Source organism: Convolutriloba macropyga, chromosome 3 (genome assembly GCF_964194025.1).
Source record: "Convolutriloba macropyga chromosome 3, txConMacr16.3, whole genome shotgun sequence".
Taxonomy (NCBI): Eukaryota; Metazoa; Xenacoelomorpha; order Acoela; family Convolutidae; genus Convolutriloba; species Convolutriloba macropyga.
Genome location: NC_134470.1, coordinates 58,749,998 through 58,767,431, shown reverse-complemented (window position 1 = coordinate 58,767,431; position 17,434 = coordinate 58,749,998). Strand labels below are relative to the sequence as shown.

The following is a 17,434-nucleotide window of genomic DNA, read 5'->3' as shown; positions in this document are numbered from 1 at the left end:
GCTTTTGACACCATTGATAAACAATTACTTCTCCAAAAATGCAAAAAATATGGATTAAGAGGTAGCAGTACTAGAGGAAGCTTGAGGTTTGACTTTTAAAGTACACGGTCAAGTAATTAGATTACTTGAATTTTAATTGAATGTAGAATTGAATTTTATGCGTTGAACATTTCAGTTTCTGTTGTCAGTGCTCTTTTAACTGCTAAACAGTTTAGTTCACGGGAATTTTCTGGAAATCTGTTTGGAATTTGCCGATAGTATCTGCCTGTTCGTCATTACTTTAGTTACCAATATTTTACAATGGGAGCATCGTCTCTGCTATTTTGCAGCAATCTACTTCCTTTGAGCATTTTAAAAATGTTGAATCTGCGCTGATTTTTAGTTGAGTGCAATTCAGTTTGACATTATGTTTCAGGTTGTCCAGAAAACATGGTATGACATTTACAGCTGTGGGGCTGAAGGACGAGTTCTTATCCACAATCCTGCAAATCTTACACATCAAGCAAAAGACCTTAATTCAGTACTCAGTGCTATAAGTGGTAAGAAGGTGGACGAAAAGAGGAGCACCGTTTGTTGGAGCCACGCTATGGTCACTCTCGCTGTCGGCAATTTGAGCGGAACTGTTGACTTGTACGATGTAAATTTGAACCATTTGGCGATTGTTGAGTTACATTCTAGTGCTATATATCACATATCATGGCAGCATCCAGGTACCATTTCCAATGAAGAACATCATCTGCTAGCGATCAGTTGCAAACACGAGACGAACATCAAAGTTGTTGATGTTTCAAAGGCTGTCATTATTCCGCCTAATGATTGTGAACCGCGCGAAGTAATCATTATTTCTAACTTACTGTGTCAGCTGACGGGTCACAAGAAAAAGATAGCGAAAATTGAATGGTCGCCTCATGAAGTTGATAACCTAATTTCAACATCCAATGATGGTTCAGTCCAGATATGGAAGGTTTTGTACGATGGATCGTACGAGTTCGTCTGCAATTATCTCCAAAATCCAGATGCGTGTTCCAGTTGTGCTAAATTCTCGCTAAGTGACCCGGATCTGGTGTTCTCGGGGGGTACTGATTTTATTTTACACTGTTGGAGGCCATCCAAAGTTACCAAAAGAGAACCACAGATGTATAGAAGCACAGCTTTGATGGACGTTGGGAACTCAGTCGTTAGTTCTGAAATTGAAACTGGAACCGATCTGAATGGAAATTTGTTGCCTGAGAAGGGCGATGAGCGTGCTAAATCTGGCTTAAATGATATAAAAGAAGCAAGCAAAGATTCCTGTTCATTTGAAAATATACGTGGGACGAATTTTAAAACTGCTTCTGGACATGAGGTGCCAAAAGTTATTGATGATACACCAAATGCTGCAGGCGATGCGTCCAGTGGAAATAGAGCCACGCACGCTCGCAGACCGAAGTTGAAAACATTTCTAAAGAAGTTAAGTAACAACCCCCGAGCTGCTCAGTCTGTTCAGGAAACGAGAGAACTTTTGAATTTGAAGTTGCAACAAAGCAGCAATGAAAGTCAGTCTGAATCTGGAGAGAGCAGCTTTAAAAACATAGATGGTCAGTGTAGCTATGCAATGTTCTGCGGAGCTGTTGGAGCGATGAAAGTTCTCGAAAATGAAACTACTTTCAGCATGACATCGCACGATTATGAGAACCAAATTGAGTTGTTGTTATTGCAAGGGAAGATCGAAGCGGCCATTGATATAGGCATTGCAAAAGGATGTTTGAATCAGAAACATGTAGCTGCTTCTATCATGGGTGGTGTGAAATTGTGGAAAAGGTGCGTGAGTGCTGTGGTGGAACAAAGCTTGAGTAATGGAGATATCAATGATGCTTGTCAATACATGCTGATGTTAAACAGAGTTCACGATGCAATGAAATTGATGGTCGATCACGGAAAGTGAGTATTATTTGTTCTTCCTCAGAGAAATCTTCAATGTGGTACTTTCCATTGCTATCACCAATAAATTCTTGATGTAAATTTTAGTGAGTAATAGTAATACGTTCCTATTTAATTGCTCTCGAACGAAGCTGGAACTAATTATTGTGAACACGTGTCTTTTTAATGCAAAATTGTTTTGGCCGTTTACTTTTAGAACACTTTCGATATCACTTCGCGCGATTTTTTCACGCTTAACTTCTTGATAATTTGAGTGATTTGAAATGCAAACATTCAGAAATTAAGTCTGTAGCTCGATTGGAACCAAAATATTACATAACCCGTGTAGCGTAATGGTTATTGTCACCGACGATCACCCGCCAACCATAGGGCGAGGGTTCGAATCCTTTCCTAGTCAGAAATTTTTGCACCATGAAAGTTTCTCTAGCCCTATGTCCCGATCTAAAATGTTTGCCGCGCCAGTCGTTCGAAAGTATTTCGCCCGGTGTTAGTCGGGTTTTTAAAAGCGCGAAATCCCGTGGTGGTTATCGTGAATTTAGTTTGTGCCCCAAATATGTTGGTAGTGAACTCACGAGGTTACATGCTGGAACATCAGCTATCGCTATCAGTGCAATAATTGATGCTGGGAGTGAAGCGCGTGAACAAGGGGGGGTTTTGCTGCTGATCAAATTTGATGGGCCGAGAACGTGTTTTGTTGCATACCACTAGTTTTGGGAGCGCGAGAAATTGCTTGAGCAAGCATAATTTTCCAAGCCATTTTTAGTTTTAACTTAAAATTTTTCTATCTAAGTGATTTTTGTCAATCATGTTAACTAGTAATTTTGCGTTTTGGGCACTTTTGTCTATTTTCAACCTTTAATAGTTTTTTAGAATGATCATAACGTTATTAATTGCTCTCAAACGAAATTTGTAGCAATTATATTAGTCCTGCAATTTTTTTAATGCGATTTTCCGCTTGACCAATTTATCATCTGACCCATTTGACTTTTCGTCCTCAAAAACGGGATAAACAGGTAACGCCCAGTGGGCATTAAGTGCTCTTAGGGCCTTTCAGCTAACTAGTCTCCAAGTATGCGATTCATAGAAACTGTTTTGGATACTTATACTTATGGTGTGAAGGGCGGTTCTTATAGGTTGAACCCCCCCCCCCCCCATCAACCCCCCTCTCACTTCACACCCAATTCCCAACCCTGCACAACGTTCAGGCCGTAAGGAACCCGTGCAGCCCCCCGCCCGCCACTGTTGCCTCCCCGCGCTCACCTCACGCCCCTTCAATTAAGCTAAAGCTAGCCTCACTAAACCGTGGCTATCTACTGACGACGCCAACCGCTCGCCGGTTGTTTGAGAGCAATTCGCCCGACGTTAGTCTGCTGGTTATGTTTGTTTGTAGTTTTCTCGATTTTAACAGTTATCGTTATCTTCTTCTGGTGTTCGCAGGTTACGCAGGTTTTTGTAATTACAAATAGTTTTCATGGTTTTGGTGAAATTTTCATTGGCATCTAGTTCAAAGTATTTCTTGAAGAAAAATGAGTAAGTTCCGATTTTGGTCTCTTTTTGTCTCTCCTATGTTTGCCTCTTATGTTTTCTTCTACATTTGATATTTTTGTTGTTTCCGGTCTCTTTGTAGTTTTTGTCAGGATTGCTCAGTCAAGCAAGCTAAAATAAATGCTAGTGATGTCGTAAAAATTTTCAAATGGAAACAGAGGAAAGCCCTATTTTAGATGTCAATTACTTAAATTTGATCAATTTATTGTTCGTTATTAGATATAATTCTCATTGGTTTAATAAAGCCATTACACAAGGGTAGAAGGGCGACAAGGCAAATCCGATTTTGTTTTGGCCGTTATCAGTTTTGCCCATTACTAGGAAAATTGTTGGTTTTTAATTGCTCTCTAACGAAGTTTGTAGCAATTATATTAGTACTGTTGGTTTTTTTGCGACTCGAAGAGGAGTATTGAGATTCGACAGGTTTTTTTTAGCTAAAGTCATGACTTGAAATTTGACTTCTGTTTTCGAACATTGGACTTTAAAAGTAGCTTAGTTTGTAATTTATAGTAATTAAGAACTGATGGTAATATTCATGGTTAAAAGGTCATTTCGAGAATTTTTGGATACCATTTAAGTCCATCCATCCTATTTAAACTACCTCCCGACGCTAACTAGACCCACTCCACACACACACACACACACACACACCCTCCACATCAGTCCCCACTCCTGCACATCGTTCAAGCCTTAAGGGCCCCGCGCAGCCAAAGACCCCCCTCACACTGCCCCCCCCCCCCGCTGCGCTCACCTCACGCCCCTTTAATTAAGCTAAAGCTAGCCCCACTAAACCATGGCTAGCTACTGACGAAGCCAACCGCTCACCGGTCGTTTGAGAGCAATTCGCCCGACGTTAGTCGGTTATGTTTTCATTTTTGACCGAGTTAAGGATTACATAGAAAAGTTCAAAATATTCGTTTTCTTTTTGATCACATCTCAATACTTTCGTGCTATCGTCTCTGTCTTAGATGGTGCAAAACTTAACAGTCAGAAAATACGAACATCAAGGTTACCTTCTTGGATTTGAAAAAGATTTCGACCCAATAGACCATCGCATCTTAATCCAAAAAATGTTCCGATTGTTGCTTGCAGGGCAAATTGTAAAAACTTTTTGATTCTCATCTAAGCGATAGAACTCAGTTGATGAGAATGTATAGTAAAACTGCAAACACGAATCTCGTGTAGTGAACAAAGTAAGGAATGTCTGTGCTGACAGCTTGAATAAATGTAAAACAATGGTTCCATCATAATAAACTGACACTAAAAGTCAAGAAGACACTGACAAGAACAATTGGAAAAATGCGGGGCGCACAAAACAGCTTCTCAATGAATTCCTAAAATATTGAATATGTTACATCTTATAAAAACTTAGTTCTAGACCACCATCTAAACTTTGCCGAACACATCCATTATTTACAAAAGAAGTTAAACCATTTCACTGCAATGTTCTAACCGCTTTCTTTGCAATGTTTTTCACTGCATTTTTTTGCAAATACCACAAATGGTTAGAGTTTAAAGCTCATGTTCAGCCAGTAAGACAGTGTCGTAGTGTTTGGTTCAAAAACCAAAAATTGTATTTCAAGCTAGTAACAACAAATTCAAGAAATTGCAAAGAATTATACTCTTGCTCGAAAAATTCATTTTTGAATTGTTGAAAGTGTTAGCTAAAGTGCCACGCCGAAAACGTAAGGTTAATTACCTACACGATTCGGTTGATTCTAAGAATTTGGAAAGAATTGCAAACAGACGGACAAACATCGTGGCAATTGCTTTACTATGTTACAATTCAATAACGGTTAGGCCGAGGATATTTCGAAAATTATTTTTTGACATCGGACAGCGAGGTTTTCATAAATGTAAAAAAAATCCATCGCAAAACAAGAAGCAAAATATGCACAAACGTTTTTGAAGAATTACATATTGGTTCATTAGACATAAAAAACTGTTTTCGGTTAGCTAAACTACCAAATTTCAAATTGAAAGCGACCGTTTTACTTTGGGGGATTGCTGCTCGTTTCTTTCTCTTCTCAGGTATGATGGTTTTTTATTGAAGAGTTCTGATGTTATCTTCCGCACAAAGGCACCTGACAACGATCCATCGGGATTAATGGCGTCCTTTCGAAGAAGAGCATATAATATATTAAACATAATGTGATCGATGATTTGTGATACACGGTTTTGTAAACAATTTATGTAGTAATAATCACTTTATCCTCCCGTTGACAAGCAGGCTGAAGCCTTAGTACCAATAAATTTGTGCATTATACTTGGCTATTTTCAAAAACGCCGTCAATTACATGTTTTTGAAGAAATTACAGCTTATTTTCGGCTATCTGTATTTGGTTTTAAAAAAATGGCTTCGGTTGTTTTGATTCGTTGAGAATCGAGTAGGGTATTTTGACATGGTTAACTCTTCTCACATTCCTAGGTAACTTAGATTTTCCAAAAAGCTGGATAATAAAACGAGCTAGATTTTCTAAAAGCTTGTTGCTAAGATCAGTCAGCTTAATTAGGTTCTAATTTACTCATTTCATGCGTTCATTTTAGGCTCCGTGACGCCATTGTTATTGGGACCCTTCGTCTGCCACCCTCCGACTCCTACCTGAGAACTGTGCACGAATCATACGCTGCCCAGTGTGAGAAAGCGGGTAACCTCGAAGTAGCAGCTCAATGCTATATGACTATGAACGATTATGAAAAAGCAGCGCGAGTCTTGACCTCGAAAAATAGCGCAGAGGCTAATTTACTTGCTTTGGAAATTTTGCTCAATCAAGAAAATCAGTCTATAGACCGTGTTGAGTTCCTCACTAATTTATGTGTGATTCGGTTACTTGCCGACTTTAACCTTGAAAGGGCGCAACAAATTGTAGCTAACGAAAAATTGCAAGAATTTGAGAGCATTGCTTTTGCAATAGAAAGTTTTGAAAGCTTTACGAAAACGTTCGAGAGCTGTTTGAACATTCAGGTAAGTCACATACGTGATTCAGAACATTCAAGTTTGTTTGTCTGTATTAATAAAGATTTAGAGCAAGGAATCGATTTTGAAGGACATTTGGGCAAGTTTTTTGCCGCATTCTGCAAGCAACTGACCTTAATTGCCTGCAGTCATAATTTGGAAAATAACGAGGACACTGTGGAAAATGAAATCATATTTTTTGAGAAAATTTTACCCGGATTGACGAAATTGAAATCTCAAACTGTTGTGACGAATGTTTCGACCCCAATACAGAAAGCGGGAAAGTCCTTTTTGGTCGCAATGCTGGATATAACTGCTCTCATTTTACAGTCGAGAATTGAGAACCGATCTGATCCTCTTCTATATCCCAGGAGTGAAGATATTATGAAGGAGAAAATATTGCCTTTAATATCGATCGAAAACTAAGTGGGAATTGACGTGAACACCAAGTTGACTTGACTGAAATTTTTCGGAGAAATCTTTTGTTTTTGTTTAGATTTATTCAAACTTTTTAAAAATAAAGTTTAATTCTCTTTTGAAGTTGAGAAGTCTGGAAAAATTGCAAAGTTGTTTTAGACTCGAGTAATGGATTTCTCTTTTTTAAAAACCCGCACTTCCATGTTAGCAGCCATCTATAATTGAGTTTGATATGCCCCAGAGTTAAGTACATGTTCCCTTTTAGCAATCCATATTTATTGCCCCAAATTTTAGTAGTCCCTGCATATCGTTAGGTCAGAAATGGGTACAAGATAGTTTTAACGTATGGCTATGAAACCAAAAATGGAGCGCACACCATGAGAAGGAAAAACTATTGCGTCATGGGACAAGTATAATTATTCACATATCTTATCCGACTAAAATTTCAGATCATAATGTCATTCACCAAGGTGGTGGCTGCGAACACAAAGGCCTTCACAAAACCCCTCAAACCTCTTTTCTCAGCAAATGCTCAGCAAGCGAGACTTCGAGCACTTAGACTGTATAAATTGTGGTACAGGGAATGCTTCGATACCATCTACAGAAACGAACTACCATTTACAACCAAAGAGCTTCGAAAAGTATTGCGGGCGAAATTTGAGGAGCATAGTCACGTGAAGGATCTGAGGCAAATTGATGCGTTGATTTTTAAAGGCGAACTGGAACTTGAAGAGAGCCAGAAAGGGTGGAAGCAGGCAACTCATATATGCAAATATCTGGAAATGACTAAAATGCAACAGCCTAAATCGAAAGACTTCTTGGAGAATTTCTATTCTGGAAAACTCAACTGAAATAGTATTGATTTCGTGAAAATAGGGATTAACTATATTTAGAACTTAATTAACACATTCACAACACCTGTTGTACGTAAACAGATTACTGAGACCTTGAAATGGTTTTTTCTCAAAATTTTCATTGTTCGCACATGAAGTTGCTGCAATTATTAATTGCTCCCGAACACAGTTTGGAGCAAATATTTGGGCCATGTTGGTCTGATTTTCAGTTTTTGGCTTGAGAGATTTTTAGTCTGACGCTTCAACTTTTGTCCTCAAAAATGGGTTAAAATGGTAAAGCCCGAGGACAATATGGATCTGTTCAGTGCTCTTAGGGCTCTAATAGTCTCAAGTATACGCTTCACCAAAACCTCAAAGATATAATCCCATGTTGGAGATCATTTTTGGCGACTTGAACAAACAATCGACAAAATTAACAACGAAAAACTCCAAAGGGTCATTAAGTCGCTGTGGAGTTAGTACGAACTTTACTGGTCTCTTAAGTTGAAGGTTCACCGAATATGCCCAACAAAATATAATCTTAAGCCACCCGTGATGTAAGAGTTGGGCTTGGGACATCAGTCGTGTATTATATGTCACACCAATGATAATTAGGAGACCGTTTGGTTGCACTTCAAACGCTCAAAATTTTAGTTTTTTAGCCTCCTTCATTGCTTAGAGCCTTGCCTTAACTTTTAATAACCTGAAAGTCAATAAGTGCACGTGACCTAGCCCTGCATTTTTGTTGGGCGCTCAGAAACTGTTTGAACATAAGGGTATTTCTTTTTGTCAATTTTTTTTCAACTAAAGTTTGCTGCATAATTTTCTGTTATTATCCGGCTAAGATTTTAAGTACTCATAATGCTCAAGATTGGGCATTCAATATTTTTTAATTGCTCTCAAACGAAGTTTGTAGCAATTATATTAGTCCTGTCGGTCTTTTTTATGCGATTTTTCGCTTGACCGATTTTTCGTCTGACGCTTTTGACTTTTCGTCCTCAAAAACGGGATAAACAGGTAGCGCCCAGCGGGCATTAAGTGCTCTTAGAGTCTTTCAGCTCTGTTTCAGCTCAAACTGTTTTGGAGACTTATAATTATGGTGTAAAGAGCGGTTCTTATGAGGTTGAAGACCCCCCTCCCCCCAACTGTTGACCCCCCACTATTGCCCCCCACCCCCCACCGCGCTGTTGCCCCCCTACCCGACTGATGCCACACCCATCAGCACCCCCCATGGCCAGTTATGAAGAACAACCGGTCGCTAAAAACACGCAAGTTTATACAAATGTTCACAATTTTTTCAAGCTTTTTGAAAATTTTTGTCATTTTTGTAAAAATTTTATCAAATTTTTGAGTTACATCAACCCTAGATGTCAAGGAACCCACTCGGTGGTTTGATAATAGGTTACTGCACAGTTTCTAGTGGTAATAGATTGGTTTCAACATTTCTTCAACTTCGCGAATTTTTGCAATTTTTCGAAGAACTTGCAAATTTTTTCAAGGTTTTCAAATATTTTTGTCGGTTTTTAGGTTTATCCAGCCTCAAGAGCCAAGGAGCCCCCTCTAGGGTTTGATGATAGGTTACTGTATAGTTTCTAGACGTAATGGAATTTTCAAGATTGTGACATCACGAATTTTATCATTTTTTTTGAAAAAAAAACGCATTTTTTAATTTTTTTAACATTTATTGTCATTACTCAAGATTTTTCAGGGTTCAGAAAACCTGCTTAAGGTTTTGATAATATATGGCTGCATAGATTTTGGTGGTAATGGAATGGTTTTCAGCTTCTTAATATCACAATTTTTGTCGATTTGTTTTTATAAAACTTGCAATTTCAATTTTTTTTGACAATTTTTGTGATTTTATGGGTTGATCTAGCCTCAAGAGCCAACGAACCTCCTCTAGAGTTTGATAACAAGTTATTGTATAGTTTCTAGATGCAATGGAGTGTTTAAACATTTTAACATTTAACGAGTTTTAGCATTTTTTTGAAAAATTTTCGGCAATTTTTTTTGAAACTGTCATTTTTTGAGGTTTTTCCAGCCTCAAGAGCCAAGAAGCCTTCTTCGAGGTTTGATACTAAGCTGCTGCTTAGTTTCTAGAGTTAATGGAATGGTTATCAACATTTTAATGACTCCAGCTATTGCAATTTTTTGATAAAATTTAATTTTTCAAATTTTCGGAAAATTTTTATCATGTTCCAAGTGTATGGATTTTTATGAGCCGGTGAAACTGTTTAAGGCTGGAAATAGGCATACTAGATGGTATCTTGAGACAATGGAATGGTGTTCTGAAGATATTATTATCACGAGTTTAACAATCATTACTGGCCAACGAAGCTTTTCAAGTCTTGCAGATGGATTGCATGAAAAAAAAATCCAGAGCCAAAAAATGTTTTTGAACATTTTGTTTACTGCGAAATGTGGAAAATTTTCTTTGGAATTTTGCACTTTAAGTTTTTTTCTATGATTTAGTTACTAACAAGTTTAGAAAACTTGAAGTTGTAGAGTCGAATCTCATCATGGAAAAAATTCCTAGCTCTTTCGCTCTCTCTGTGTTAGCTGGAGTTTGTTTCCTTCTCGCTCACGTTTAATCTCTCTCTCTCTCTCTCTCTCTCTCTCTCTCTCTCTGTCTCTCTCTCTCTCTCTCTCTCTCTCTCTCTCCTTAATTCTTTTGTTGATGCGGCTGTTATATGGCGTGATGTCATCGTCTGTTACCCTAATCTCAAGCCCCTTCAAACAAGCTAAATCTATCCTCACTAAACATTGGTTAGGTACTGACGAAGCCAATCGCTCGCCGGTCGTTTGAGAGCAATTCGCCCGACGTTAGTCGGTTATGTTTTCATATAGCAGAGTGTCGATATTGCACTCTTTTGATGCTTTGTTTTCCTTTTGAAAGAGGTTGATGTCGTTGGAAGCTAGTCTGATAAGGGACAAACCGATAAGTTCCGGGGAATTGAGGCAAGTGGCAGCGCTTCTCAATAAATGGACAAAGATCATAAATATTCTGGCATCCGGAAGTTATAAAGCAGATGTTTGAAAACGTATTAAACCGATCTTTTGTATTTTAATAAATGGACGTTTTCAGGAAAGACTTGCTTCAATGACTGGCATTGATTATTTTCTTAATTATAAGCCAAAGTTTAGCTGTAAATATATGTAAACTTTAGAAGTAATTGTTTTTTAATTGCTCTCGGATCAAATTTGAAGAATTGAAAGAATTTATCGTAATCGTGTGCTTTTGATATAAAGTTTCAGCTGGACCCTTTCCGTCTTGTTTGCATTTAATTTTTAATAGCCGCAGTCAGCCTCCCAACGGCTATTATTTAGGCGCTCTCCTTTTTACAATTAAAAGAACTTGAATTGTATTGGGGCGCTGTCTTTTTAAAATCCAAAGGATTTGGATTGTATTGGTGTGCTGTCTTTTTAAGATCTGTTCACACTTTTTTTGGCTTTTCACGTCAGTGATAAGTCAAATTAGAGAGGTAATTTTAGTCACGCTGAAGTACTAAAGGGAGTGAAAATTTGAGTAGGTTTAATGTCTTCAATTTGTCTTCTGTATTCAAAGTTTCTTTTACTTGGATGCTTTTAGTATGATACATATGTGTTCTAACTGCGCCTAGTTGAAATTGCTATAATTCATCAAAGGGCAGCTGAAACTTTTTATAACCTGAACACTTTTTTGTCAAAAAACAAATATTTGATTTTGCCAAATTTCAAAATTTCTGTTGTCTTAGCACTTGGTATCATCAGTGACAGGTCTCACAGGTTTTTGGTTCACATGCGGCATTTTGACCTAGATTTTTATTTTTTTTTGCAATTTTTAGTTTTTTGGGAATGGTTTTCCCGATTCAATCATAGTCCGCTCCGTTCAATGTCTAGTTTTTATTTAGTTGATGAAAATTCTTTGAATTGTACGTGAGGACTTGTCCTGCTATGTTTTTTTATTTCGCTTTACCTTTTGAGCACGTTTTTTTGTTTTACATAAGTCACGATTTTTACGTTTGACTTCTGACTAACCTCCCTCGCTGTTTCAACTGAATGGATTTTGAATTCTTTCACGCTTTGACTTACGCAATGAAGTGAATACGGTCAATGTCAAAAGAGCAAAATCAAGAAAAATGGGATAAACCAATAAAGAGCGGCCATTAAGTCAGTGCATTATTTTCGAGTGTCTGCTATCTGACATTGGTCCTAAGCTTATTAGCTTTCATTTTAAAAGCTGAATTAAGTACACTTTTAGAATCCAACTAAAACTGCACGCCAAATTGGAACTTTTTGAAACTGAAAAAAATAGAAAAAATTTTGGTTAATTTATCTCTTTTTTCCTTTATCTGTTTCAATCTCGATGTGCATAAAGCGCGTCAACGGCGGCTATTTTCAAGCAATCTGCCCGGCTTAAATCAATTAGCGAAAATTTATGTTTCCTTTTTTGTTTTCCCCAAACAGGTCCCAAACAGGGTTTTCTTCTTGAACATTTTCTCGGTTTCACTTCTCGAGTGACGTTTTCAGGCTTGACTTTTTGGTTTGTTTAGTGATTTGAGTCGCTCGTTTTTGGGAAATCAAGTTTGTTGCTAAAATAAAACCAATTGGGGAAGCCGAGCGTATTGTACTAGTTAAATAACCCAATTGTCATCCAAGAGATCTTGTGTTAGAACCCTCCATGGTGAGAAATTTTTGCAAATTAAATAAATTTCTCGAGCATATGCCACCTTCTAAAATAATTGCAGTCGTTCGAGAGCAATTTGCCCGACGTTAGTCGGTTTATTTCAGGTTTTTGTTCGCGTTGACAAAAAACGAAATTCTCGTTGGAGCAGATTTTTTGGGCTTTTGTTTCTTTCCGATGTTTTTTAGTCTTCTGTTAAGAGATTTTCGAGGCGAGTTGTCTCGCCGAAACATTAACTATGACAAAGTGACTAATTTCTCTCAAACGTAGTTTGATATATAGTTATTGTTAACACGCGTCTTTAATTTTTCGCCTACTGTTTGTGCGTTTTTGATCTAAACTTTTTGGACTTCTTGACTTTTTCGCGCTCGAGCTCTTCATTTCCAGTTGCCTAAGGTGCTTTTTTCCTTGAAGAAAGCTCTGTACTAATAGAAAACCTACTGCGAGCGATAAAGAATCAATGCTATCCAAGCTCAGTGGGTAAGAAAATGGATGGGCGTCCCAGAGGTCCGGGACTTAAACCCCTCTTTTCGGTGGTTTTTGCAACCATTTCTAAGCTACACTCTCTCTAAATTTAATTGACCACCTGTGTCTTTCAAGAGCAGTTCTTCCGACTATTGTCGGCTTTTTGATTTAATAGGGTAAAATTGATTATAATATTGATCGAGTATAAGATTGATAGAGAACGGTGCTTTTTGGACTCTTTTGGATTTCGACATTGGGCTCACAAGGAAGTTGTATATGTCAAATATCTTTTGATTTAACTCCTCTCAACATTATACTGAATATGGCGTTAATGAATTAACTAAATTTTAATGTTTAGAAAATTTTATAGTTTTTTTTAGTTGCGTTTATGGTCAAAATTTATTTAAATCCTGTGTACAGCAAGATTTGCTGGAGCGGCGTTTGAAATCAAGATACAGCTGTTCATTTTTCTTTCATTTTACTTCTTTCAAATGAAAATTGCTATTTACATTTATTCTAGACGCTAAAGATCAAATGTTTATTTCAATTTGACGTCGTCGGGTATTTTGTGTCAGGGGTCGTCGGTTGCTTTGTGTCAGTTTTGATTACCGAAGTGGGCAAAACGTTTCGAGTGTACCTGAAAGTATATACTTTTCGCAATTGGGGCTCAACTTTCTCATTACAGTGCATGTAATATTTTCGGTGGTTACAGTAAGTATACCATTCTGTTTACGGAATTTTTTTCACATCCAGAACGGTGGGCAATTTCTTAATTCTTCACAAAGGGATAATTTTGTAAAAAGGGGTTTCTCGGCTATCATCCATTTTTCAAATTATCGGCAAGAAAGTTTTCAGTTTGTGGAGAGTTTGAGCAAAGTAAGATTATTATGTGGGTTAGGTATATAGTGCTGTTTATTCAACAAATTTGTTTGTATTGACCTTAACATCTTTCCTTAATATCGAACTTTGTAATTAGTTGAACGAATTTGAGTTGAACGAATGTAGACTTTGAGGTCAACAAGCAAGCACAGATGGCGTTGTCAATAGTTTGTTGTTATAAACTAATAACTGAACATCAGACGACTCCAATTGAACGAAGACAACAACACAACCTTGATATCGACTACTTTTAGTTCACAGTTTAGTTCAGTATTTAAACGGTGGAGGTGATTATATTAAAGATGTGTCACAATTTTTTATTCGTGGTTTACTTGCTTCAAAATGGTAAGAAATTGAACTGTTTGCAGGCGTTATTCAAAATAGTTTTAAGTATTTTAACAGACCTCTGATCATTGAATCCGTAAAAAAACTTATTTGAAACTAAATTAAACAAGGAGGCTCGTTAATGTGCGTTCGCACATGATGTTCCGACCCGCGCTCATCTACATTTTTGACATAACTGTCAACCAAATGAACAGATAATCAACAATAGATCTTTGAGCTTAAAAAAACCGTTAAACTAATAAAAAAACCGTTAACTAAAAAAACTAATAAATGAATTACATACTGCCATGCCTCATTACAGCACTCACGAGATCTCACACACTTGATAAGACTACGGGAGAAAAATAAACAACAAAATAAGCAGGAAGAAAAAAAAAATTTACGGCAAAAAATTAACATGTAAATTTAAGAGCACCTAGTAACGACGTCAAAAAACAATCATTGAAAAACTTTACTGCTCAAATTAACTATTTCGTTACTACAAAGCAGATGGGACTTTATATTAATGAGAATAGGTTAACAAGTTGACAAAACGAAGCAATAACGAGGCGAAATTAAAAATTCAACAATATTTTTTAAACCAAATTTTTACAAATGTCTTAAAAACCATTTGCTTTTAACGAAAAAATTCTTGATAAATTAACAAAAAAGTAATTGCGAGATCAATGGAATCTGTCTTTGGTTAGACTAAGCGACAGAAACGGACCAAAGATGAAGAAAAATTGAAAAAATTTAAACAATTTGCGAAAACACAAATTATTGAAGCCATTAAAGTCTTTCGCTGTTATCTGATTATTCTGTTTTTTAATTCAAAGGTTAATAAACTATTTCAGTTAAAACTATAATGAAAGATTAAAAATGTTCACTCGGTCCTCATTTGAAAATCATTGGGATCTGCCATTACGCGAATGTTCTTAAAGAAGAGAAAAAGGAACACAACTATTGACCGCTAACAAAAAGTTTATGAAAACGCATCAATTACGATGTAATATCGATAACCACTTTAACATTTGAACTAGAAGGAAGTGGATGGGGCCTCTCAAAAATGAGAATTAGATAAAAGTAGACAAAAATAACAAAAAATTAAAAAGTTTAAAAAAACGTTTGAAAATGAATGATATCATAAGCTTTAGGCTATTTGCTGTAGACTTAATGCATTGAGTAACTTTTTTGTTCAACATTCACTTACAGGTTTATTATCCCTCTCAGCTCTTTACGACAACATAAAGATTAAAAAACGGGCAAAACCAGCAAATTAAAAAAAAATGAGAGAAAAGTGTCGAAGTCATTAAACAATTAACTATTCATTTAATTTCTTTCATTTCAAATAATCTTTTAACAACAAAGGAAACGTTTTTTTTTCGTAACAATTTTACTTCACAAAACCAACAAATATGAACAAATATATTGAAACAACGAATTTTTTTGAGAAAACGCGTAGTATCAAAGTCTTTAAATTCATTAGCTTTCAACGGAAATCAATAAATTATAAGTTTTTATACGTTATTCTTTGATGAGAAGGCAATAAATTGTGTCATTATTAAACCAACTTTAGGTCATCACAATAAGTCATATAACTCTGAAAACGACAACAATTACAGACAAAAATCAAAAAAATATGTAGAAAAGTGTGAGAAGACAATGTCGGAACTATTAAAACCATACGTTTTTTATTGCAAACTTTATCTATGATCTTTTGGAAGTCTCCTCTATGCCAATGGGAACTGGCAATAATAGGATAATGTGATCAGATATCAAAAGGTTCAAAATTTATGAAAAATAACAAACATTTTTTTAAAAAATTATGAAAAGTCGTGGCATCGAAGTCATAAAGACAATAGTTAGAACATAAAAGCGCTAACCAGATTAACTTTGGTTGCAGTAGAAACAAAAGGGGTCCTGTCAGTAGCGAGTCTGACTTACAGTTCACAGAAACAAGTTTGTGATCGGCTAATTTTCATAAGAAATTTTTATCGGAATTTTATTTTAAGAGTCTTAACAGCCATTAGATGTCCACTGAAATTACTACCGAGTTTCGCTTACTGTTTATTAGGAAGTTTATTGCACTTTTAGTTGACGAGTTTGTCATAGGACTACAAAAATTTATTAAAATCTCAAAAAGAAAATCAAAATTTCAATAAAAATTACGAAAACTCGGAGTCTGAGCCATAAAATTTAGCGATTCCTTAAAAACGAATTATTGGTTCAATGGGCATCATTTGAATGTAAAAATGAGGTTTGTCATGAACAGAACCTATTTGAAAAACGACTAGTCTCTAAGTGACTTGAAAAAAAAAATTGAAATGTTTTTTAAAAAAATCATCTCTCAGACAGAAATCGATTTTTTTTATAGTAAACTTCCCTATGAGACAAAAACTACCCTTTTTATGGCTTTTCGTCTGTTAGAAACACAAGATTATGTCATTTGTAGCATAAAATGTTATTTTGAATTATTACTTTTATAAAAAAAATCCTAATATGAAGAAAAATTTGAACAAAACTACGCCAAATATCACGTCTCGAAAAACAAGAAATTAAAAAAATCTTTTTAATTCCGAAATCTACGCTGGACGACCTTTTTAATGATACCACTCACATTTCTCTACGATGAATATATCGATCGACCAAAATTGTCTGAACAAGAAAAACCCATTTGAGTATATATTTCCTCCCCCCCCCCCCCCCCCCCACAAGTGAGGTCGGAACAAAAACTTCATTGAGAACAAGCAGTGTTTTTTTACCAAAGGCAGGTTTTTTCTGCGAAAAAAGCGTAAAGAACTTAAAAATAATTTTTTAATTCAAATTACCATGTTAAACAGGATATAGATACGAAGTGCTTTGTTTTCAGGAAATAAAAACTGATTCGAAAAATATTCTTGTTAAATTGGAAGTACGCTAAACAAATATGACCTTTCACTATAGATAAAACCCAGTTGCCTTTCGTATATGCTGTTCAAGCTGTACATGGTCAACTTCTAATAAATCTGGTCCAAGCTTCACTCGAAAAAATATTGAAAGAAGAACTGAGGCCAAAAAAAATTAATTTTAACCGCAAAGCGCGCGCATCTTAGCGGTGAAAGACGACTCTTGTAGGAATTGCGGTGAATTGAGCGTTAAAATGTTTGAAATTGCTTTAATTCGCTGCTTCAATTTTTGCAACAATTTCAAAAATTTAACATTTGCAAACCACAGTCTTTTTGATAAAAATCATTGAATATTTCAATCAATAATCCTATTGCCGGTGATTTGAGTTATCAGCAATGTGATGATCAGAATAGCAGTCACTGAAAGGTTTTAGTAAAGTTAAAGTTAGGTTACTTAGGGTTTGGAAATACTAGGGTACCAAACGGGTACGTACAACTTGGTTACACAAGATGGGTTGCATGGTTCCTACATAAGGTTTAAGAGATA

At 36.2% G+C, this 17,434-nt stretch overlaps 2 protein-coding genes across 3 annotated transcripts in view; both read left to right on the top strand.

The window, feature by feature from the left end:
• Positions 1 to 17,434, top strand: part of LOC142336319 (gem-associated protein 5-like) — a 92,078-nt gene that overhangs the window by 40,731 nt on the left and 33,913 nt on the right. The window contains exons 5-6 of one of the 2 annotated variants that reach the window (XM_075385063.1): positions 416 to 1,920; positions 6,013 to 6,961. The exons of the other annotated variant lie outside the window; for it this stretch is intronic. Coding sequence (XP_075241178.1) covers positions 416 to 1,920; positions 6,013 to 6,847 — 2,340 coding nt within the window. The 3' untranslated portion in view covers positions 6,848 to 6,961. Of the gene's footprint in view, positions 1 to 415; positions 1,921 to 6,012; positions 6,962 to 17,434 lie in introns of those variants that run through there. 2 annotated transcript variants of the gene reach the window in all.
• On the top strand, positions 7,292 to 7,755 carry LOC142337170 (NADH dehydrogenase [ubiquinone] 1 alpha subcomplex subunit 6-like). The gene has a single exon (XM_075386278.1). It carries the CDS (start codon positions 7,294 to 7,296, stop codon positions 7,687 to 7,689), a length of 396 nt encoding a protein of 131 aa, XP_075242393.1. The 5' UTR covers positions 7,292 to 7,293; the 3' UTR covers positions 7,690 to 7,755.